Source organism: Malaclemys terrapin, chromosome 2 (genome assembly GCF_027887155.1).
Source record: "Malaclemys terrapin pileata isolate rMalTer1 chromosome 2, rMalTer1.hap1, whole genome shotgun sequence".
Taxonomy (NCBI): Eukaryota; Metazoa; Chordata; order Testudines; family Emydidae; genus Malaclemys; species Malaclemys terrapin.
The window spans coordinates 246181022-246204390 of record NC_071506.1 but is presented as its reverse complement, the minus strand read 5'-3'; the positions used below and the strand labels follow the sequence as shown (position 1 = coordinate 246204390).

General features: G+C 41.7%; 1 protein-coding gene across 3 annotated transcripts in view; it reads left to right on the top strand.

Moving 5' to 3' along the window:
- MINDY3 (MINDY lysine 48 deubiquitinase 3) overlaps positions 1-23369 on the top strand; it is a 74348-nt gene that overhangs the window by 25431 nt on the left and 25548 nt on the right. For all 3 annotated transcript variants that reach the window (XM_054020584.1, XM_054020585.1, XM_054020586.1), the window contains 2 exons: positions 7889-7959; positions 10802-10882. In XM_054020584.1, coding sequence (XP_053876559.1) covers positions 7889-7959; positions 10802-10882 — 152 coding nt within the window. The remainder of the gene's footprint in view (positions 1-7888; positions 7960-10801; positions 10883-23369) is intronic.

The following is a 23369-nucleotide window of genomic DNA, read 5'->3' as shown; positions in this document are numbered from 1 at the left end:
AGATTACTACTCTTGGTGCCGATGGCCAGCAGGGTGAGCGCATTCGATGCTGCAGGCACCTCCGGCACTGTCCGCATGGGGAGTATCAACGGTAAAGGCAAGGAGTCAGGTGGTAGGCATAAGACAGCCTCCTCCTCCACGGCACCAACCACTCCCAGGAAAGACATGCTGCTGACAGCACCGAAATCGACAATGCCACCCTGGTACAGATTCCTAGGGAGCAAGTACCTGCAAGACCTAAACCGCCAACATCAGCACCAACCAAAGCCACTCACAAGAGGGTGGCACCAATGCAGGTGCCTGAACATATCTACTCGGCACTGACGACCTCGGCTCCAGACATGCTGATAACCTCCACACCAGGGTCTCCCATTCCTGGCACCGAAAAACTAGGACTCAATGTCTGTGTTGCACTTCTCAAGCAATGAGAGGGACGACATGGAGGAGGGAGTATTCTACTCTGTACACTCCTCCCTTTCCGGTACCAAACCCCAACCATCCCTCACAGGTACCAGCGACCATCCTCACAGAGACCTACCCCCATGACTGGCTAACCCATGGATGTGCCCACCCTTTCCATTCCCGATGCAATGGGCACACTGGGACCCATGGTCGGCATACAGATCACAACTGCAAAGGATTCACACATCTCAAAGAAAGCAGGTACGACCCCCTGTGGAGACGGCCAGAGAACCCTCAGAGGCACCTGAGGACACAATAATGGAGTTGGAAGACACCACACAGGATCTCTCACCAGAACATAACTCCCCTTCATCCCCAGATGAGTCTTCCCCACACCTGCCCACAGTAGCAGACGACTCAAAACAATTCCAAGAATTGTTTAGGAGGGTAGCACAAAGCCAAAACCTCACACTCAAAGATTCTATTAAAGATTCTACACCCAGCATTCACAACAAAAATAGCAGTACCAGTGAACAACGTATCGATGGAATCCATGGAAATGATATTGCAAACACCAGCCATACCACCTATGAGCAAAATAACCAACACAATATTATGTCCCCAACAAAGGCATAGACTTTTTATTCTTCCACCCACAACCAAATTCCTTGGTGGTGGACGCCATAAATTGGGGGTAAATTTAAGAACGCATCTCAAAACAAAGAAGCCAAGAGATTAATCTTTTTGGCCGAAAAGTATACTCGTCTGCGACACTCCGCACGGCGAACTGTACCCCCCCCTCTTGGTGAAGTACGACCACGACACCTACCAAAAACTCAACGAGTTCCTACTAAATATTCTGGAGGAAAAGAAAGAAGCTGTTCCAAGCCATTGTGATGGAGGGACAACTAGCAGCCTGAACAGCACTACAAGCTTCCCTTGATACAGCGGACACAGCAACCCATACAACAGCTACTGCCATAGTCATGAGGAGAGCCTCCTGGCTACAAGCCTCAGGAATCCCATGGGAACTGCAAACCACAGTAAAGATCTCCCATTTGACAGGGAGAAATTTATTTTAATCAAAAACTGATGATATCCTGCACTCAATGAGAGACTCCCGTGCCACACTCCGTACTTGGCCATATATACACACCCAAATAGACGCAGACAATTCCAACCGTATAACAGGAACCTTGACAACCTGAACCAACTACCACAATGTCCATTCGACAGCTCCAGGCCTTGCCACCAAGCACAGAGATGTCAGCTACCACAAAACCAGGCCTCATTGTCCCAAACGCTGTCTAATAAGCCACAATTTTGAGGATTTTGTTGAGGGTCTGACCAACCTCCCACAACTCCCAGAGCAAATTACATCAAATACCCAAACTTTTGGCCACCGACTTTGACCATTTTACCTAGCGAGGGCATCCATTCACCACAGACAGTTGGGTACTGGAAATATCAGGATATACCATCCCTTTTACACTTACACACACACACACACACACACACACACCCCTCTTCAGGGACCCTTCTCATGAGCATCTTCTGAGACAAGAAGTAAACCATCTTGTACAGCTAGGTGCTATAGAACAGGTTCCAGTAGAATACAGAGGGAAAGGGTTCTATTCCCACTACTTTATAACACAAATGGAGGATGGAGAACATCTTAGCTCTCAGGAAACTCAACAAATTAGTTCGTATCCACAAATTCAAAATAGTCACACTGACATCAAAAATCCCAGCACTGGAAGAAGGGGATTGATTTTCAGCTCTCTACTTACAAGACACGTACTTTCACATCACTATACACTCCGCACACAGACGATTTCTATGATTCACAGTTGGCAGAGACCACTTCCAATACAGTTCGGACTATCCACAGCTCCGAGAGTCTTCACCAAGACCCTGGCAGTAGTAGCAGTATACTTACGCAGACAGGGAATCATGATATTCCCATACTTGGACGACAGCCTGTTAAAGGGTCACACTTGAACAGAAGCAACAAACTTTACACAGAGAACTGTAACGCTCTTCCATACTCTGGGCCTACAGATAAACGAGACGAAATCGACACTAGTTCTGGTGCAACAACTAGAATTCATCGGCCCTTACGTAGACTCAGTACAAGCAAAAGCTTCACTACCAAGGTCCAGATTTTACACAATGACCTCTCTCATATCTGTGATCAGAAGCAGTCCGATAGTCTCTGCACAAACATGCCTGCAACTATTACGACACATGGTTGCCTCTACTTTTGTAGTCAAACAGCGCATGTGTAGTTGTGCATATCTCCAGGGGTAGCTAAGCACGGTTTACATACCAGACAGACACAACCTAAACAAAATCCTATCGCTACCACCGAAAGTCACACAGTCCCTAGAATGGTGGACAATCCCGAGCAATGTTGGAATTGAACCCCTGTGCACAAAAGTCCCTGCATTCATCCTAATCACCACAGATGTCTCACTGATAGGAAATGTTTGCATGCATTTTGAACTGCTCATAGTTCGAGCATACTGATGTGTAATAATGACTCCTCGGGAGACCATTTCCCTTGGATTTTGTGGGAGTTGAAGTGTGCATCCCATCCTATGATGATAAACAAATCGGTAAGAATAATAATAGACAACTGTGTGTTCTACATAAGTAGACAGGGAGAAGCGCGTTCTCATTACCTATGCACAGAAGCCATGAAATTATGGAACTAGTGCATTACCCACAATATTACTATTGCTGTGTCTTACCTCCCAGGACACAATGGCAGACACGTTGAGCAGACCATTTCCCTAGGAACACGAATGGGAGCTGAATGACAGAGTAGCACAATACATATTCCACATGTCCCACAGTGGGGACTACCAGACAGACCTGTTCGCTACAACAAAAAAACTCACATGCCGAAGCTTTTGCTTGTGAGCAGGACTAGGACCACACTCCCTAGGAGATGCCTTCCTCATCCAATGGAATGCTCCCCTTCTGTACACATTCCCACTATTATCCAAAGTAATACACAAGATACAGACAGAGCCAGGATCATACTGATTGCCCTGACATGGTCCAGACAGACATGGTTCCCATACCTGAACCACCTAATATGGTGCCCGCCATACAACCTTCCCATTCAACAGGATCTCCTGTCTCAGGACAAGGGTCGAATCTTTCATCCAAATCTACCAAAACTCCACCCGAAGGCCTGGCTCCTTGATGGCTCCAATGCAACAGACTAGCCTGTTCAGAAGAGGTTAAAGGTTAAAAATGTATTACTAAACAGCAGAAAAATCACCAAACGCACTACTTACCTGCATAAAGGGAAGAGGTTCACTTTGTAGTGTCACGACAAACACAGACCTGCACTTACAACACCAATCCATGAGATCCTTGAGTACTTGCTATACTTGAAACACTCAGGGCTGTCCATTAGTTCACTCAAGATTCACCTCACGGCCATATCCTCCTTCCATCATAAGATTGACAGTTTCACAGCCTTCATGCATCCAATTACAAAACGCTTTCTTGCAGGAATTCAGAACATGAAGTCCGCATGGGATCTAAACTTAGTCCTCAGAGGACTTACCAGAGCCACCTTCGAGCCTCTTACTACCTGTTCACTACTACACCTATCAATGAAGGTAGCATTCCTAGTTGCGATCACCTCAGCATGTACAGTGAGTGAGATTGGGGCCCTCATGGCTCAACTATGTGGCCACACCCTAAATTTGTACCAAAGGTACCCTTATCATTCCATGTCAGTCAACTTACACATCTCCTTGCGTTCTACCTAAAGTCATAGAATCTGTTCTCCACACTAGATGTTAGAAGAGCACTAGCATTCTTCCTATAGAGAACAAAACCTTTCCGTACGTCACCTAGACTCTGCATCTCCACCACCACTGGATGATCAAAAGGCATAGCCATTTTAAAATGGGCTATCAAAATCCATTTTGATTATTGCATCCACCTATGTTATCGGCAACAAAAGATAAAACCCCCGCCAGGGATCGGAGCCCATTCAACGAGAGCCGTTTCTACCTTGACTGCTTTTCTACATAATGTCCCAATCAAAGAAATATGCCAGGCTGCCACTTGGGCTTCAGTACACATGTTCACAGACAACTATGCAATAACGAAAAGCTCTGAGAATGATGCAATACTCGGCCTTATGATATCGTCATCAACTGTGCAACCTACTCCGGAACCCAACCTTCCATAACTGGGTACTGCTCTATAGTCACCTAAAGTGGAGCACCCACAGGGACAGCACTCTTAAGAAGAAAAGAAGGTTATTCACCTTGTGCAGTAACAGAGATTCTTCAAGATGTGTCTCCCTGTGGATGCTCCACTACCCACCCTCCTCCCCTCTACAGAGTTCTCTATATGAGCTTTACATAGGGAAGGAATTGAGTGGATCGGGATGCGTGAGCGCCAGCAGTACCACAAGGAGGCCACTGTGCACGCACATCCCAACCAGGCACTGCTACCAAAAGTCTCCGATCACCAACACCTAAAATGGAGCACCCACAGGGGGACACATCTTGAAGAACCTCAGTTACTGTACAAGGTGAGTAACCTCCTCTTTCATCTGAATGAAGCAGCTGCAAAGAGAGAATACATGTTATTAGTATATACAATGCTGTGCCTTTTCAAAAACAATCTGTGTATTGTCAGAACTTCTGCATTATTTCATATCAACACAAGGTGGCATTTAAGTTGCATTAAGCTTGAAGTAGCACCACTAGGTATAGCACAATAAAGGACAGAAAAAAGTGCTCTTATAAAAGGTGCAGTGCACTAAAAACTAACTACTCAATAAAGTAATTCCAAAAATTCTTTTAGCAAAGGACTAATTTTCTGACAAGAAGCCAGTCAGCATAGCAGGTTACGTGAAAGCCCTCAACTATCAGAGGATCTCTTCTGTTTCCTTTCTGACATAATGTCTCAAAATAGTAGGCAGTTCTCTGTCCTGCACTGGACCTTTCACTCAATGCTTGTTTCAGGCATTTATTTTATAAAATCAGCTTCTCTCTAGATTCGGGTGACCAGATGTCCCGATTTTATAGGGACAGTCCCAATATTTGGGGCTTTTTCTTATGTAGGTGCCTATTACCCCCCGACCCCCACCCCCCCGTCCCGATTTTTCACACTTTCTATCTGGTCACCCTACTCTAGATACTATATTGAAGCTGGAAGGGAAAAAATCTCTGCCTTATCCTTAATCACCCACTAGTAGAGAAGCAAGATCCACTGCATTTCAAAAAGCCCTTATCTGATGGACTGTTTTAAGACTGATTTCAGTGTAAATTAATTTTTTTTTTTTCACAAAGGGAATTTGATATATGGTATTAACTGGGATTATTGTAGTGATATGACCTTTTGATAGGCTAGATATTTACCTCTGTTTGCTTAGGGTCTAATTCAGCTAAAATTATCTGATGCATGGAAGCTTTTTAGCTCTAAAGAGAGGCTACGCACCTTCTATTAGATTTTGGACTTGCCACTTTTACTTCTTCTCAAGGAAAGTGTGATTCTGCTCAGTATATTGCCATATATAGCAATGGGGCTGTAAGTGAATAAGTGTGCTGCCTGAGCTCCAAAATGTACCAGTGCATGAGCAAGTTCTTTCCTGTCTGGCTGAATGTCAGCCTGGAAAGAATTTTAACAGCCTGTGGTCCAAAGGTACCTCCAAAATAGAGGTTAATCAGAAAGATCCTTTAGTGATAAACTTTTGATTCTACAAGGTGTAGTATCTTCAGAATACATTTCTTGTGCAACTCGGAGCAGAGAAGTCTGTTTGTAGACAACATTGGGAAAGGAAGATTGTGCATAATAACCAGTTTATGTGAATGAAACACACATCATGCCAAACTTACCCAATATCTTCTTTGGACTTATTGGAATGGATAGATAAAGGAAATGCATGGAAAAACTAACACTTCTTTCATGCAATTCCTGTAGTCAGTTTACTGCACAGGTGTTGAATTCAAGTTCTTGAAAATGCATTGCACATGGTGTCCCAAGTAAATAAGAGAGCATACAGTGCTGTCATAAAATGCGGGATTGAGTCTAATTGAAACATTATAAAAGTTCATTTTCTTTCTCTTCAGAATGTTTCCCAGAGTTACCCCAGAACTTGGCCTGTAGGTATATGCATCACAGTTTGTAATCATAACATGAGTTACTATTACTAACAAACATATATTTAAGAGTTACAGTTCCCCAAAATCAAAGTAGCTTCAGTGAAATTCTCTGAAAAGTGACTTTGGATATGTCTACACGGCAGTTAAACACTGGCCGCTGACTCCGGCTTGTGGGGCTGTAAAATTGTAGTGTAGATGTTCGGGCTCAGACGGGAGCCTGGGCTTTGAGAACCTCCCCCCTTGCAGGGTTCCAGAGCTTGGGCTCCAGCTTGAGCCCAAATGCATACACCACAATTTTACAGCCTTGCAGCCTGAGCTTCCCAAGCCAGCTGAATCAGGCCAGCTGCGGATGTTTGTTTGCTGTGTAAACGTTACCTTAAAGACTTTACCAAACAGATCTGCTCACTGTATGTTCAGACATATGCTTGCTTTAGTGTCACAAATGTTTATTGCTTTTATTCATGTTAGAGTGAAAGCTGGATTCTACTCCTTTTGATCGACAGATTTGTTTACTAAATTTTAATCAGACCTGTGTAAACCTAGGGATGCTGTATTTTTGTCTGCAGAATGTTTATTACTGGTGGTTATTCTTGAGTAGAAAAGAACTCAGCTTGACTTTCAGATCCAAGAGAATGTCCAGCTCAGGCAAATAGCTTCCTATTCAGAGTGGAACTACATTTCTAAAGATGCTGAAGTCTAAGTTTTAGTTCTGTATAGATTATACTTCTCAAAGATTCATCAGCTTTGGTATTTTTCATTCTTATTGTGAGGCTTTCTTTAAAAATAGTACGTCTTCAGATGATTAGTACTGATACTTGAGTGCTAGTACTGGTGATTGCACGCAATGTAATTTAAAAATGAAGTTCTCCACAGGAAAATGAAATGATGAGAGTCATTTATTAATAACTAATATTTTGAAACCAGTTGATTTTTGCATTGTCCACAGTGTCAATATGATTAGAGAAAAGTGGAAATTTTTGCTCCTTTCATTTTCCAAAATGGCAGTTTCAGGATGTTATTTTTTCTAGAGCATACTGGAATACTTCAGAAGAATTAGATTTACAATAAAGCAAAACTTTTTTAAAAGGACTGTCAACAGCAGACTTCTAGTAAAATTAACTATTCATTTCAGTTGTATTCATTTATGAAAAAAACAATTTGGGATTTGGCTAACGTCATCCTGGAATTTTTTTTAAAGCTTCCAGTTGACCTGACCTCATTGCTTTTTTAATGCTTGTTTAAGTTGTATGTTTTTGTAAAATAAGGTATCTTATACCATGTCATTTTTGAAAAAATAGAAAATAACTTGTCTAATAAAATGTTTGGGTTTTGTTTTTAAACAGAACTACTTGGTATACGTAAACAGGCAACTGTAGGTTTTTTGACATTAATGGAATCTCTAAGATACTGTAAGGTAAGCTGCCTTTTTCCCCATCATTTTTAAGATGAGCTTTCTCTTGTGAGTTGCTCCTTAGCAGTATTCCATTAACACATCATCCTCTTCTGAAAATATTGCAGATAGGCACTTCATCCTAAACTGTAGAAGAGTACAGTCTAAGAGTTATTGGTTTGTAGTATTTCTAGCCTCAAAAAGTGAAACCAAGGCTAAAAGTCTGTAATAAAATAACATTCTCTTTTTTGTTAGGCATGTAAATACATGTCTTGTGATGAGTAAACATTAAGAATGAACAGTTCGTGCTCTTCATTAATAGAATAATTAATTTATGTATTTTTGCCCTTTTCTTAGCCAAAAGAATGTTTAAATGTGAGATTCCAACCTTGCTCAAAAATACCATGCATTTTATAAAGTCCTGAACGCTTTAATTTGTACCAGAATTATAAGAAAAAGAAAAAAGTAGATACTAGCTACCCCATTTGTTAAATTAAAAAATCCCATAGTTCAGTCATATGGAAAATAAAGACAAAAACGGAATAGCCAAAATGTGTAATTTTGGCAGATGTAGCATTTTAGTAGTGATGTATTTTAAAGCTACGTTGGTGTGGTTCATTATTTGTGCATTGGTAGGAAGCTCTTAGATTTGCGTTTTACAAAGGAACTGCTTTGCAGCAAATTTAATGTAAGTAGAAGCTGGCACTGTTTTATATTTTAAATTTAAATCCAAGTTGAGTTATGATTTTATGAATTGTAACTTCCTTGTTCCAGTCTGTGCTGTGACTCCTAGATAAAAAAAGTGCTTGAATATTTACTTATTACTATTTCTCTGTGCCAAAAACATTGATATCCAAGGGCAGGATGCTAACTTCATGAGTGCATCACTGCATATATCAAAATCTACTTAAATACAAACTCTGGCTATTTTGATATGTGGTGATACAGAAAATAAGTCTTCAACACTTAAGTTTTTATTTAAGGGGCATTAGTATGCTTTTTACTACACTTGTAATATTTTGGATGCTTTGTTAATGTTTTCTGTTTATTTGGCATGCACTCTTGTTCTGGTAACATTTGTCAAAGGCTGGCTTCTTGGTGTTTATTTTCATACTACACTGAATCCTTTTGACTTAGCTATTCCTGTATAGAGAATTGTGTAGAATTTGCATATATTTAAAAGAATATTGACTACAAACCATGAACGTCTCTTCAAAGTTTAATCACTCAAATAAAAATAGATTAAAAAGATGCAGTGGTAGACTAAGGGAAGCATAAGTGCACCCCATGTAGTGCATATGGTGGTATAGGGAGAGCTTTCACTTCTGAAGTGAGGGACCATCATGTTAGGTTGGCTTAATAAGGATAAAGAAATTAGGGTTACCATATTTTGTGCCTCCAAATGGAGGACACTCCATGGCCCCCGGCCCCGCCCCCAGCCCCGCCCCCAGCCCCGCCCAACCCTGCCCCCTCCCCAAAGTCTCCGCCCGCTCCCCTGCTTCCCGCGAATATTTGATTCGCGGGAAGCCTGAAGCAGGTAAGGGGGGTGTGGGGGGAGGAGGCGCGGCCCAGGCTGGCCCCCCGGCGTTTCCAGCCTGGGTCAGCTCGGGCCCTGGGGTGCCGGCCCCGGCCCGCCCAGCACTGCCGGCCCCCGGTGGCCCGGCGCACCCCCCGGCCCGGTGGGCCCGGCTCCCCGGCGGACCCGGCTCCCCGCCGGCCCGGCTGACCTCCCGATTTTCCCGGACATGCCCGGCTTTTGGGGATTTCCCCCCGGACGGGGATTTGAGCCCCCAAAAGCCGGACATGTCCGGGAAAATCCGGACGTATGGTAACCCTAAAGAAATGCACCTGATTGGTCTGTTTTATTTTTGTCAGGTAACATAAATGAGTTTATAATCACAGGATCCACAGCCAAGTGCATAAAACAAATGGACTCCTACCTTAAGGGCCTGAATATACAAGCAAATACAAGAGTACAGTTACTTGCATGAACATTTGAAGGATTGGTCTCGAAGATTGTAAAATGGGATATTGCTGCTTTCTCCATCTGACACTTTCCCTTATTGAAATCTGCTCCCAATGTGCCAGGAGCAGCTATATTGTTTTCCAAAATACGCAGTGGAGTTTTGACATCCCGAGTATCCGATACTACTTTTTCCAGGACAGTTCGGAGTAGGGTGTTTGAGCAGTACAATCTCTGGAGATGAAACTGCCACATCTATTATTAAATTGGGTCAAATTGTGTGACACATTCTCTCGGGACAAGTTTAAAAACTCATTTAATATGCTACCTAAGATGTAGAATTATGTCTACAAACAAATTACTTTTGCATTAATCAACTTAAACACCTAACCCTTTCTTGTCACTTAATCCTCCTTTTTCAAAACAAGTTGGTAATTGTAGCTTTAAAAAAAAAAAAAGGTTCTTCTAAATAGGATCTTTTCAATGTAAATAAACTGCATTCATGTTGTAAGGCTCTCTATTCAGTTGCTTTCACCCTCTTCCCCCCCTCTCCCCCCCACTTTTTCCCCCCCCAAGCATAAACAGTGACTTAGGCCTCAGAGTTACAGCATACCACCAGCTCTTGACTTCGGTGGTGATTGAAGGCACTTGGCACTACACAGGATTGGGCCTAGTGCCATCTAATTTCCACTGGTTGGATTTACATGGCTAAATCACAGATCACCAATTATTAAATGGGGGATATGGTAATCAAAAACAAATTTAATAAAGTTTTTAAATACTACCTTCAAATTGTGACTGAATGTTAATTTTTTAATATTACAAATTGGGGGGGGTGGTAATTGGGGCTTCACTATAGCTGTAAGCTAGTTTGTTTATTTGTTTTTACTGCATCTTTTCTAGGTTGGCTCCTACTTGAAATCTCCAAAGTTTCCTATTTGGATACTTGGCAGTGAAACACATCTCACAGTCTTTTTTGCCAAGGTATGATAGCTTTGGTTTTTGTTATATGACCCCAGGCAGATAAATACCATATAAGTCCAAAGTTCAGATCTTGCTACAGTGTGAGTTTCAGCTGCCTTTAATACAAAAATCGAATCACTGAACGTTTAAAACAAGCCCTTCCCTTAAAAACAAGTTTCACAGTTTGTGCTATCTTTATAGTGTCTTTAAGCTTAAACTTGCATTTTAAAAAAGAGAGGTTGTTTAAGCTACTAATATATTTTAGGCTTTACAGTGCTATAGATGTTACGTCTGAGATGTTAAATTGCTATAGTTGTGGGGAGGTTTGTTTGAATAAAATGTATGGGGTTTCTTTGCAACTCCACCTGTTTGGAAATATTTTTATCAATTTTTAAAGCATATGAGGTACAGAAATCTGTACTGTAAGCTCAAGTATACATACACCTCTACCCCGATATAATGCGACCCGATATAACACGTATTCGGATATAACGCAGTAAAGCAGTGCTCCGGGGTGGCAGGGCTGCGCAGTCCAGAGGATCAAAGCAAGTTCGATAGAACGCGGTTTCACCTATAACGCGGTAAGATTTTTTGGCTCCTGAGGACAGCGTTGTATCGGGGTAGAGGTATACTAAATGTTTAGAATTAGTACACCATATCAGGAAAACTTTAACGTTTAGGATTTAAGCTTTAACTATAAACTATAAAGTATAAAACATTTGAGTTAACAGTTCCTAATGAACTCGTAAATCATATGTTGAATTTTCTCTAGACACGTATTTCCATAGTTGTGGTTGAGACATTGTCCCTTGTGAGTCAACCTTTTTACCTCCTTCTCTGAAAAGCTGCTTTCTGCATAAGTGAATCTTTGATTTTAGGAAATGGCTTTTAATTTGTGGAAAGCTTTTTTGCAGTTTTGCCCATTCCTAATTCAACACTTTACAATGAAGTCTTCTTTTAGATCGTAATTCTGAAACAAGGGACAAAGTTTAAGTACAGAATTCTTTAGCTATTAAAAAATGGTCTCTGTATTATAGTTTCCAGGAGAGTTCTTCCTGCTCTCTGCTCAATCTTTGTGTTCAAATCCTCCTAAAAACTCAATTGTGATGTGAAGCCTGCATGAGGTGAAGGGCAGAATAGCCAACTTGTCAATAAATAAGAAGCTGGTTTATCAAGATATGTAGAAGTGCCATTCTGACCAGCTAAATGATCTTTTTTTCATCTTGCCTTTGTCTCCCTCTTTATCTGCTGCCTATTTGACCTTCACTTGTCATTACACATGTGATTTTTGTGAACTTAGAAACAGGGACTCTTTGCTTGTTTGAGGAGTCTCATGTTGTTGGGCATTCATAAAAGTACTACTTCCGTTAAACTGTCATAAATTTTTCCTAAATTAGAATAATAAAAACATAGGACTGGAAGGGACCTCAATAGGTCATCTAATCCAGTCCCCTTCACTGAGGCAGAACTAAGTATTATCTAAACCAGAGGTTCTCAAACTTCATTTCACTGCAACCCCCTTCTGACAACAATAAATTATTACATGACTCCAGGAGGGGGGACTGAAGCCTGAGCCTGCCTGAGTCCCACTGCCCCGGGGAGGGGTGCGGGCGGGACAAAGCCAAAGCCTGAGCCCCATTGCCCCAGGTGGGGAAGGGGTTAAAGGCAAAGGATTCTGCCCCAGCTAGGGGGCCTGTAACCTGAGCCCTCTTTCAACACATCTGCCTCCTACTTCTGTCTCAACCTCAGTGCAAGTTTATAAATCTTTGCTATACAAGGCAACTCCTCCCTCTTTTCCCTGGTGACCTTCCATAGCAAATGTAGGTATTATACTTCTTCTGAAGATCTAATATGTGTAGCCCTTGTGATTTCATCATAAGTAATGTAATTTTGGCCCCCGCTGGAGCCATTCTTATGTTGAGACTAGACACTTCAACCTTCATGTGAATTTCAGCCCTGTGTGTGGTAAAACAGCTGATTGCCTTCTCCCACTTCCCTGTTTCCTGCGGAAAGCAGCCAATGAAGAAGCAAGCAGTCCCTCTCTTCCCCCACCCATGACTGAGATGAGTTTGTGGGGCTGGGGAGCAGGAACAGGTTGGCTCTGCACCTTCCTGCCCACACCACTCCTGTGAGAAATGAGTCTGCTCCTCTTGGCTCCTTCCCCTCCCATCCCTTCATCCCTGTAACACTTGGTGTGGGAAAAGGTGGTGAAGACCCCCTGGATTGGGGGAGGGGGGCACAGGGGTGGCGGTAATGAAGGAAAAGGGTGTTCACAGCTTCAAGAATTCACTCCTGTTGGCATACCCCTGGGAGAGGGGGAAGAGGACCCTGCTGTAGTTGCTCCCCAGGCCTAAGAGGGGTGAAGATGAAGGTCCCCTGGAGCTGCAGGAGGAGCAGAATTTCACTATGTGGCTTAGGGCAGACTTGATGTGAGAGTGGAGGGTGCATGATTAACTGCTGAGCTTTAAGACAGGCAGATCTGAGCACAGAAGGGGACATAACTATTTTGGAGTTTGGGGAGAAGCTGTAAGATTTACTTCATCAGGCAGCTAGTGAGAGTGTCTGTAGTGGGGACCAAAATCGCATTATTCTATGAATTTGGGAGAGTTGGCACCACTTACTGCTGCATGCGCACTGGGAGTTGACAGGGGGAGTTAAATCAAGATAGACCCAAAACCAAACATTTAAAAAAAAAAAAAGTTTTTTGGGAGGTCTGACTGACTTTTGAACTCTGGGGGTTGGCAGTACTGGGGTGTTGACTCCTTGGTATCAAATTGAGGAAACTTTAGTGGCTCATAAGGTTTTTTAACTCTTGAAACCACAAGCAGAAAAGTAGAGTATGATCCAAGTCCCTATGCACATTCATGAAGTGCCCTGAAATTAAGAAAAAGAATCTTGAACCTGAAGCAGTAGAAAAAGGAGTCATTGGAAGGATTTATAGACAGGAAGATGGGAACAGAGCCATAGGCAAAAACGACTATCACAACTTCATTTTGTATGGGCTGAAGTGGGTGATATGTGGATGTTTAGGAGGTTGGAGAGGAGGATCTACGGTCTGGATGAGAGGGACAGAAAGAAAAGATCTTGTGAAAGTGTCAGGATTAAGATGCTGAGTGGATGTGAGAGAAGAGGTAAAAATTGGCTGATACTTGAAATCAGAGGCATGAGTGACAGGTATGTTGAGCACTGGCAGAGAATCATGGGAGTTTCGTAGAAAGATCATGAGGAGTTTTAGCTGTTGGTAGTATTCAGAACTTCTGCTAACAAGTTTGAATTGGATCAGGCTACTGAGGCACTTGCTACCTCTTGCAAACTAAGTCCCCTGTTCGGATCAGAAGTAGGCAGGGCTTCATGAGGGATCACTGTCTAGGTATATGAAGAGGAAATACTGTCTCCAGCATTCTGAAGCATTCTTAATCAAGATTTACAAACTTCAACACAGAGGTCATTAAACTGAACAGGTACTGCATATTTTACTTATGAATCTTTGTGGCATTTGCACTTAAAGAGAATCAAGTCAACATGGTGAAAATATTTCTAACTGGTTTCAGAAATCAAAAACAAAGCTGTTGTGAATATTTGTAAGTTTTCTAAGGTTGCTAACTAACCTTATCACAAAGTGCACACTGTAAGTATAAACATCTAAGGTTATTGTTCATGGTTGGGTGATGTAGACCAGGGTTCTCAACCTTTTTCTTTGAGGCCCCCCGTAACATGCTATAGGAACTCCAGGGCCCAGCAGGGAGGTGGGTCTCAGCTCCACGGGATGCCGGGGCTTCATCCCCATAGTTCCACTCCTGGCTTCAGCCCTGCTGGGGCTTGGGGTGCCTGGCTTCAGCCCTGCTGGGGTTCGGGGTTTCAGCCTTGTGGGGGGCCACAGAGCCCTGGTTGAGAACGGCTGATGTAGACCATGAAAATGTATCTGTATATATGCCCTTAGGAGAATAAGCAAATTATTTCTTTTTACAAAAAGATTTCTTATCCGTTTTCTTTGGAAGATGGATGTTAGCTGTTACACTTAAAGTTCCAACTTCCTGGAAGTCCAAACCAGACCTTAGACCTTAGAGGTGTGTTACATATCGTCACATGGCACATGTTAACACTGGATACAGCACAGCACTTGTCAAAGAACTCACCCATTTCAAGATCAAAATCGCTGACATCACAGGACCATCTGTCGCAAAGTGATCAAGTTACTGTGGAAGGATCAACCTTTCTCCACTCCAGTGGTCCACACTGAATTCAGGGTGTGGTGTTTTGTTAGAGGTTGTCAGACCGCTTTAAGCACACGGAACCCCATCTCTCCACACTTACTTTACGCTTGGCTCCAACATTGTCGTGGACACCTATCCGTCATTATGGCCTTCCCACCATCAGAAGGAGCATTACCTGCGGAAAAGGATGCATTCTATCACCAGCTAGCAGCAAAGCCAGTCAACTCTGCTAGTGCTCGGAGACTTCAATGCTGTGACTGGCTGTAAATTAAATGGGTGTGAAACTGTGCCAGCGTCCTTCAGTTCAGGTTCCCCAAATGACAATACCATCCAGCTTTTTGACATTGTGTGCCCATGAGGGCTTGTCTGTCATGGGTTTCTGATTTAGGCACCTTAATCATCACTGGCCTTGATTTTCATACAATGGATGTGCCATGAAGGAAATTAATCACATCCTCATCAAAAACCACTCCATAGGGAAATCTCCTTAGGTTTAGAAGCACCAGCAAACTCAAACCATAGACTACTTGTGCAGCTCTCTGCATTTTCCAACTCCTCACAAGCCAGATGTCCACCAACAGTACAATATCCAGCATCTATCCGAGGATCCTGTTGAAGCAGCGAAATACACAAGGCCATCGAGGATCACATATGTAAGCTCAGTACCGTATCAGATGATGTGGAGATCATCTGGACTTGGTTTACCTAATGCTGTATTACGTGCCATGGCTAAATCAATGTCAGACACTTGTGCCAGAAACCTTGGCTTTCTGAAGAGGCCTCTGATATATTAGCAAAGAAGACGGGAGCATGCAAGCAAGAAGATGTCTAGGAAAGTAAAAGGCTGAAAGGCATTTTCTGGGCCATGGCCACATGTGACCGTGAGATCTACATCAACTACCTGGCTGATGAAGCAGAGGACAGCCTAAAGTACAACAATCTGCCTTCTGCTTTCAGAGCCATTGCATCTGTCTGGCAGCCATAAACAGCCTTCTGACATACCCATCCCAAAACCAAATGACTGTTCCTGCTCATTGATGGACAAGGTCCTGGACAGAGAGAAAACACATTATGAAAGTGTGCTGACCCACGCACCTGTTCATAACTGTCCAGAGCTATGTGATCTAGCAAACAGTGTGGCTGCAGACTTGGGACAAACACTGATACTCCATCACCTGAAGTAGGCTATCCAAAAGTTATGGAATAGACATGCTACTGGACTTGATATTCGATTCAAGCTGCTCAAAAATGCCTTGGAATCGGTGCACATGTGCCTGCATCAACTGCTTTTAAAACTGGGCATGAGGCAAAATGCCAGCAGAATGGAAAGATGGAAAAAATCTTGCAGCAAATGTTGCAGCTGCAGGCTGATCTCATTGTTATCAGTTCCTGGAAAGATTTTTTTGCTCGTGTTCTGCTTGGTAGGATGCAGCCACTCGTTAACAAACATTATTCACAGCAATCAGTTTTCATTGTTGAGCAGTCCACAATGGAAGCTGTCCTTACCCTTTGGCTTCTGGCTGAGCTGCACTGAGAATTTAACCACACACTTTCTGTGGTACACCTCTACCTTGATATAACGTGACCTGATATAACACGAATGTGGATATAACGCGGTAAAGCATGCTGGGGGGGCGGGGGGGGGCTGCATGCTCCAGTGGATCAAAGCAAGTTCAATATAACACGGTTTCACCTATAACGCAGTAAGATTTATTTTGGCTCCCGAGGACAACGTTCTATCAAGATAGAGGTGTATATAGCAACATCAAAGTGGTATTTGAATCAGTCTACAGGTTAGCACTTTGTCTCACGCAGAGCCGACTTGGCATTCCAGATGTGCATAATCTTCACACCAGTATTGACAAGTGTTTGCATTGGTACATGGCTTTGTCTGTATTTCTATCCAACCTCGGGTGCAGCAAGGATGCATTCTCGCCCCGGCATTATTTTGTCAAGCTATCAGCTAGATATTAGGATTTGCTGCTCCACATGTCCGAATCCAGGTTGCCCAAGAAGTGTTCATTGACCAAGATTATGCCGACAACGCAAACCTGCTTATGGAGAGATTTTTTTATATGCTTATTATAGAATTAATTTTTAATGCTTATTATAGAATTTCAGCCCTGCCCACCAGGGTCTCAAAGTCTGCCCACACTATCGGGTTGAACATCTCATGGCAGAAGGCCAACGTCCAGAACCTTGGAACTGGGCCACCAGAACCCCAGTGCAAATTTGGCTCAGGTATGGGTTCAAGTACCATGGAGTATTGACACATTCATCTACCTACTCTGCAAGCGGAGTTCAAACAGTCTCAGAAAACTGGACATTCTTTGACGAATAGGTCTCACCGCCTCCTGCACAAAGTTAATGTCTTTGCATGGAGACAAAGTTCAAGACCTATCAAACCTGTGTACTTCCCATATTGCTAATAGACATCAGAAACCTGGACACTCTCTTACAGGCAGACTTGGCAGCTAGAAACAGTCCATGTGTGCTGTCAGCACCAAATCCAGAGCATAAAATGGCTTGATTTTGTACAAAATCTCATAATCTCAGAGATCTGACTATCCTTCTATCACTCATTATGGTCAAAAGTGGTGTGGCATACTTTTCAGCCTTGTCGCCAGGATGGACACACACCACCCTAACACACTGCTCTCAAACTCTCCATTGATGCGTGAAGAGGTGCACGCACTGGCCCTACCTGGTGCCACCTGTGGGGCTGCCCCAGAGATTTGTTGATTTGATGGATTGAGCCAGATCTGGGAACTTCACTAACCTACTACGACACCATCAACAGTGGTCACTCTGGCTGGCACAGAAGTCCTCGATAGACTGTGTTGATTTGGTGACTTGAAGTGGTTAATTACAAATGAAATTAATTGCATTCATTGATTTTGGGGGATGGGAGAGTAGTGCTTTGATGAAATCACTTCTCATTCATGTGTGCAAGTTCAAGATGCCTTTAAAGAATAAGATTTTTGGTTCTTAACTTGGATTCCTTCTCCAAAGCTGTACATTTTAGTACAGTCACACTGAGCTAGAATAGAGATGGAATATCCCTTTTACTGTATCTTCCCACAGCCTTTCCAAGCCTAGATGAAAAGGCTTGTAAATCAAGAGTCAAAATATACCAGATTTTCTCTCTTCCCCCCCCCCCCCCCCCACTGTTCCTATTTGATCTTCACAGGAACAAAGTTCATTCTAAAAATTCTAATTAAAACTCTTGCTCCAGTTTGTATTGTACGAGGCCGTTTCCAAAATAAATAAACAAACAAAACATCCTTTATAGATGAAACAAGATAATTTCCCATGACAAGCTAAACATTCAAGTAAATATAATTGAGGCACTTCAGAAATTTTCCAAAGTTATGGGGAAAATGCAATTAAGTGTGTGCTGAAATGTAACCACCTATTTTAACATTTTAGTCTATTTAAAATCTGGCTAGAAAAGTGACTACAAAAATCTTTTTTTTTTTTTTCTTTTTCTTTAATTCAGTGTGGGTGCTCTGTCTTCAAATCATATTCTCTACTTAACTGTTGTCATTACATATGTTCTGCATTTTCCAAAGCAACAAAATAGTAATTTTCAATTCAAGTTTTTATTGGTGATACATGAAGGAGAGCATAGTTTAATTTCAGATCAGTTAGCAGTGTAGCCAGTTAAAAATACATCTTCTGACTTGTAAAATGGGCAAATTTGATATTGAAGTACATTGAGAATAAATATTGGAACTCCACAATGTAATTTGTGGTCTTCTCTAACTATAACTAGAAGATTAATTGGCACATTCTGTTATCATTTTATGGTTTGGTGTAATTTTTAACTTCAAAAGGTTGTAGTAATAAGAAATATATAAAATCACTTTGTCATGAAAAGTTTTGCCACCATATAAAATGGAATATTTGAATAAAAATCATTGATGCCAAATTTTTAATGGACATTTCTGCACATTTCTAAGCAAAGCATTATTGAATGTTTATTTTAATCTTTGGACTCATTCATAAGTCCAATGGCATTCTGTGCAAAAGACATCAGAGGTATTCAGTTGTCTTAGTAATTAATTTTAATGTAACTTTAATAGGACATCTGAAGGTTTTTTGCAGAGAATGAGGTAAGATGATTTATGAATGAGTCCACTGTAATTTGAAGTATTTGGCATGGCCCACTTCTAGTGGATGAACAGCATACAATACCTCTATATACCTGACATCTGAGATGTTGAGTTATAAAAACATTTCGGCTTTCTCACTTTTTTTTGTAGAGTACACAGAATGGCTTGCAAGTATTGAACACATAAAAAGCACTGCTAAATATACCTTTCTTACAAAGTAAGTCACTGTGTACAGTATATTAGCCTACAACATAGAAGAGAAGGCTGTGAACATCATTGTATCATTCTGTATCCTTTTTTAGGTGTCAAACCAATGTTGGTTCCAGCCATGTTTGGTACAATAGAAGACATTGGGCCTGACTCATCACATGACGGGTAGATATTTTGCTTTTCAAAGTTGGAAGAATAAACATCCCAATTGACTGAAAATTGATGGGTTAAATGATAGTTCTAGCTTTAAATTGATATTTATAGAAACTCAGCACATAAATGTAAACCAATTATTCTTTGTTTCTGCAAATTTGTGCCCCACAAAGTGGAAAAGCAAAGCCACTCTTCCGCAAGGTTCCTTTCCCCAATGGTATGTCTGAGTCTTGATTGTCAGTGTGGTACTTTCAGTTTAAGTGCTATGGACTTGTGGGTCTTTCTGAATATTTTACAAAACTCCATCTTGCTACTCTAGCCACTGTTTCAGTTTTTCTCTGAGCCATGACTAAGGCATGGTATTTTAAAGAAAAATCTGATTTTTTTTTTTAAATGACTTTGAGGGTTCATTTACCATTCTATTTTTAATACGTTTTTGGTGGTTCTCCTTAGCTCCATTAAAGGCTTTCTCCACTCCTAAAAGCTTTCTTGTGCATAGGAATAAAATGATTTTTTTAAAGGCAAAATGGAAACTCGGTCTGTGAAAGCTGCTTTGATGACTGTCCTTCAGAGATGCAAATCTAAAGTGGTAGCCAAGATCTCATGTGAGACTATAAAATCCTTTAGCTCAACTGTTGCCTGCTTCAGTTTCTTTGTAGCCTCTAGGTACAGGAATTTGCTAGGCAAGGCATATGTATAAATTAAAGTAGTAACACAATGAGCTTACAAGCCTCAAGCTAATCAAGGCATAAGGCCAAAGCAGCTAACCAAGAGTAACCAATAGATCATAAGAGATCCAAAGATAGAATGCTGTAATGATTAAACTGCTCACAGGTAAACACAAGATGCTAGTTTATACCAACTTGGGATATTTTAAGTTAGGAACATCAGCAGATGTCCAACCACAAGAATAACATAGTAACTAATTGACATACAAGTTAATAAACTTTAAGTAAACAGATTAGTAACCTACGGGAGAAGGGCACCTCAACATTCGTGGGTGAGGAAATACAAATAAGGAAAAGGAGATGAAACACCTACAGAATATTCATTAGACATAGTGGTATTAATGTAACACATTATAAAAGCTGTATACCAGTCTGCGTGCTTTGGGAGAAGCCAGGACGACAATCGCTGATGATGGTGACAAGGAACGTGATGATTGATGAGATAATCAATATAATTCATACAAAATCAATAGATTGGGCCAACATGATGTCACTGTAATCCACTTAATCTTCAGTATATTTTTTCTATATTTGAGATTAGTCTCCATCTGTTGCAGCAGCTAGCATCACTGCAAACCCCCCAAGCAGAGGTACAAAAGCCATGTCTTGCACCAGCTGAGTTTACCTAATTTCAGCGCACAAATGCAGCAACACTGATTGCAGATCACTGTATACCAAGCATAGATAAGGCCTTAGTTCGTGTAAATATTAATCTGGTTTTAAGTGAGTGGAAGGCAAGGAAGAGTTGTTTAAGACGACAATGTAACAATCACTTCTTTACCTACTAAATTTGAACAGTCCATCTTTCAGAGAGAGGTCTAAATGAATGTCCTTGTACTTGGGAAAAGATAAGAGGGAGAAGAGAGAAGCTGTGTTAGACTGTTTCAATGAAGAGGCTATCTCAGCACTCATAGCTAACCTTTTCTCTATTTATCATGCATGGTCTTTCAACAAGCTTTTGAACTATCGTGAGTTTGTAAACTTCATCTAGACCAGGGATTGGCAACCTTTGGCACGCGGCCCATCAGGGAAATCCACTGGCGGGCCGGGACGGTTTGCTTACCTGCAACATCTGCAGGTTTGGCCGATCACCGCTCCCACTGGCCACAGTTCGTCGTTCCAGTACTTATGCTGCTATATGTATAGTGATTGGTTCTGTTCATTAGATTTATTTCAAATTAGCAAAAATACATTTTAGAAGAGTAAGATTTATTCAAACATTCCCTCACGATATGTACTTTTCAAGAGATCTTAGAAGTATAACTCTAAGTATAACTTAGAAGTACTCCAAAATACTGTTTTTAATATTTGCTGCTGCTAACAGGAGAGACTGAGATGCCTAGGGTGTGATAGACTACAATGTCACTTCTTTCCATTTCCCATATTTAATATAAAGTAAAATGCATACACTGTAGGTTCTCAAACTGTCCTAGTGTGGGGAACACCCCTAACATTCCAAATCGCATACGTCACCTCCCCTCTTACTTTGCGATCCCTATGGCAGCTGTTTACATGATAGTGCTATTAGGAGGTTTTTTACCAGTCTCTTAAAGTGACAACAGTTGGAAATGAAGAGAACCAACACTGTGTGACCAGTTAACTCTCTGGATTAGTTTGAGAACTGATCGCTCAAACACCCTTTATTGCTTTTCATTTAGAAAATGAGTGCTAGCTAATGATTCTCAGTTGGGAAGTGCTGACTATTGGTAGAAGATTGTCCTAAATTATTATTTTTTTTTTAATTACAAAATGAAATGGGACACATCCATCAAAGGTGTCTTCCCTCCACTTAGCTGGAAGTCATAAATGTAGTGTACAGTTCCAAAAATAAAAGCCTTTGGAATATAATTACTGAATGTCCATGAGTAGTAATTTGAAGTGAGAATTTATTGGTTTTTAGAATATAAAGAGTTAATCTTTAGGGTCTGTCTACACTGCAATAAAAAACTCGTGTCACCAATTTTCAGAGCCTAGGTCAGCTGACTTGGGCCTATGGATTTCAGGCTGCGGGGCTAAAAATTGCAGTGTAAACATTTGGGCTTGGGCTGGAACCCAGGCTCAGTAACCCCTCCCCGCTTGCAGTGTCTGAGTCCAGGCTCCAGCCTGAGCCTGAATATCTACACTGCAATTTTTAGCCCCCCTGCTCAAGCCCAAGTAAGCTGAGCCAGGCCAGCTCTGGCCATGCTGCAGGTCTCTTTTTGCAGTTTAAACATGCCCTTTTGACCACTTACTGTGCCTGTGAACTTTTTCAAATGTCTGTGCACAGTTCTGATATATTTCATATCTAGCCTATTGCCTCATTTTGTCCTTTCTCTTCTTGATCTCCCCTTCTGGCAAAGGAAGGCAGTAGACATTTTCCTGAGCAGGTCAGTGTTTCTCCTTGGTTAGCTGGAGGAGGTAGTGTGAGGTGACATTCCTTGTTCCTGGCTGCCCTCTCTGAGGCTAAGCCTGCTATGTCTGCATTACTCAAACATTGCTGGACTAGAAGCAAGGGAATAAGCTCAGAAAACTAACTTTGACCACCAACATGGCAGTATACAATTCAGTGGCAAATCTTTTTTTTAAATCATAACAAAGGTAGTCTTGGACTGAAGCTTTATGCCAAGCTCTGTCCCAAATTCTCTCCTAGTTATAAACTCCTAAACATGTATCCAATGGAAATGCAGAAACACTATGGACACTGGTGTAATTGTATGCATGGCAAGAACCTGACATAAATCAATTTGTCTTTTGGCTGTTTGATCATGAAAACCGTAATGCATGTGACAGCTGTTAAATCCACAGAAACATTAGCAAAAACCCATATACAGCATCCAATTTCATCCTTTACAAGTGCAGTGACTAATACCCTTGGAAATCCATTTCAGACTCTTTTGAAGTGGTGGGAAACGAGTTTTACATACCCTTCGTTGTCCCCTTTCATGATGATAGGGACGTTCATGTGTATAGAATAACACCTTTGACCTCTTCTGATTAAGCAGTTTCACTTTCAGGTGAGGGCACATGAGGGAACACATTGAAAGCCTAAAGTTTTTTTTTAAAAATTGTAAAGAAAACAGTCTTTAGTGGTGCAGGAAGCTCTTAACCC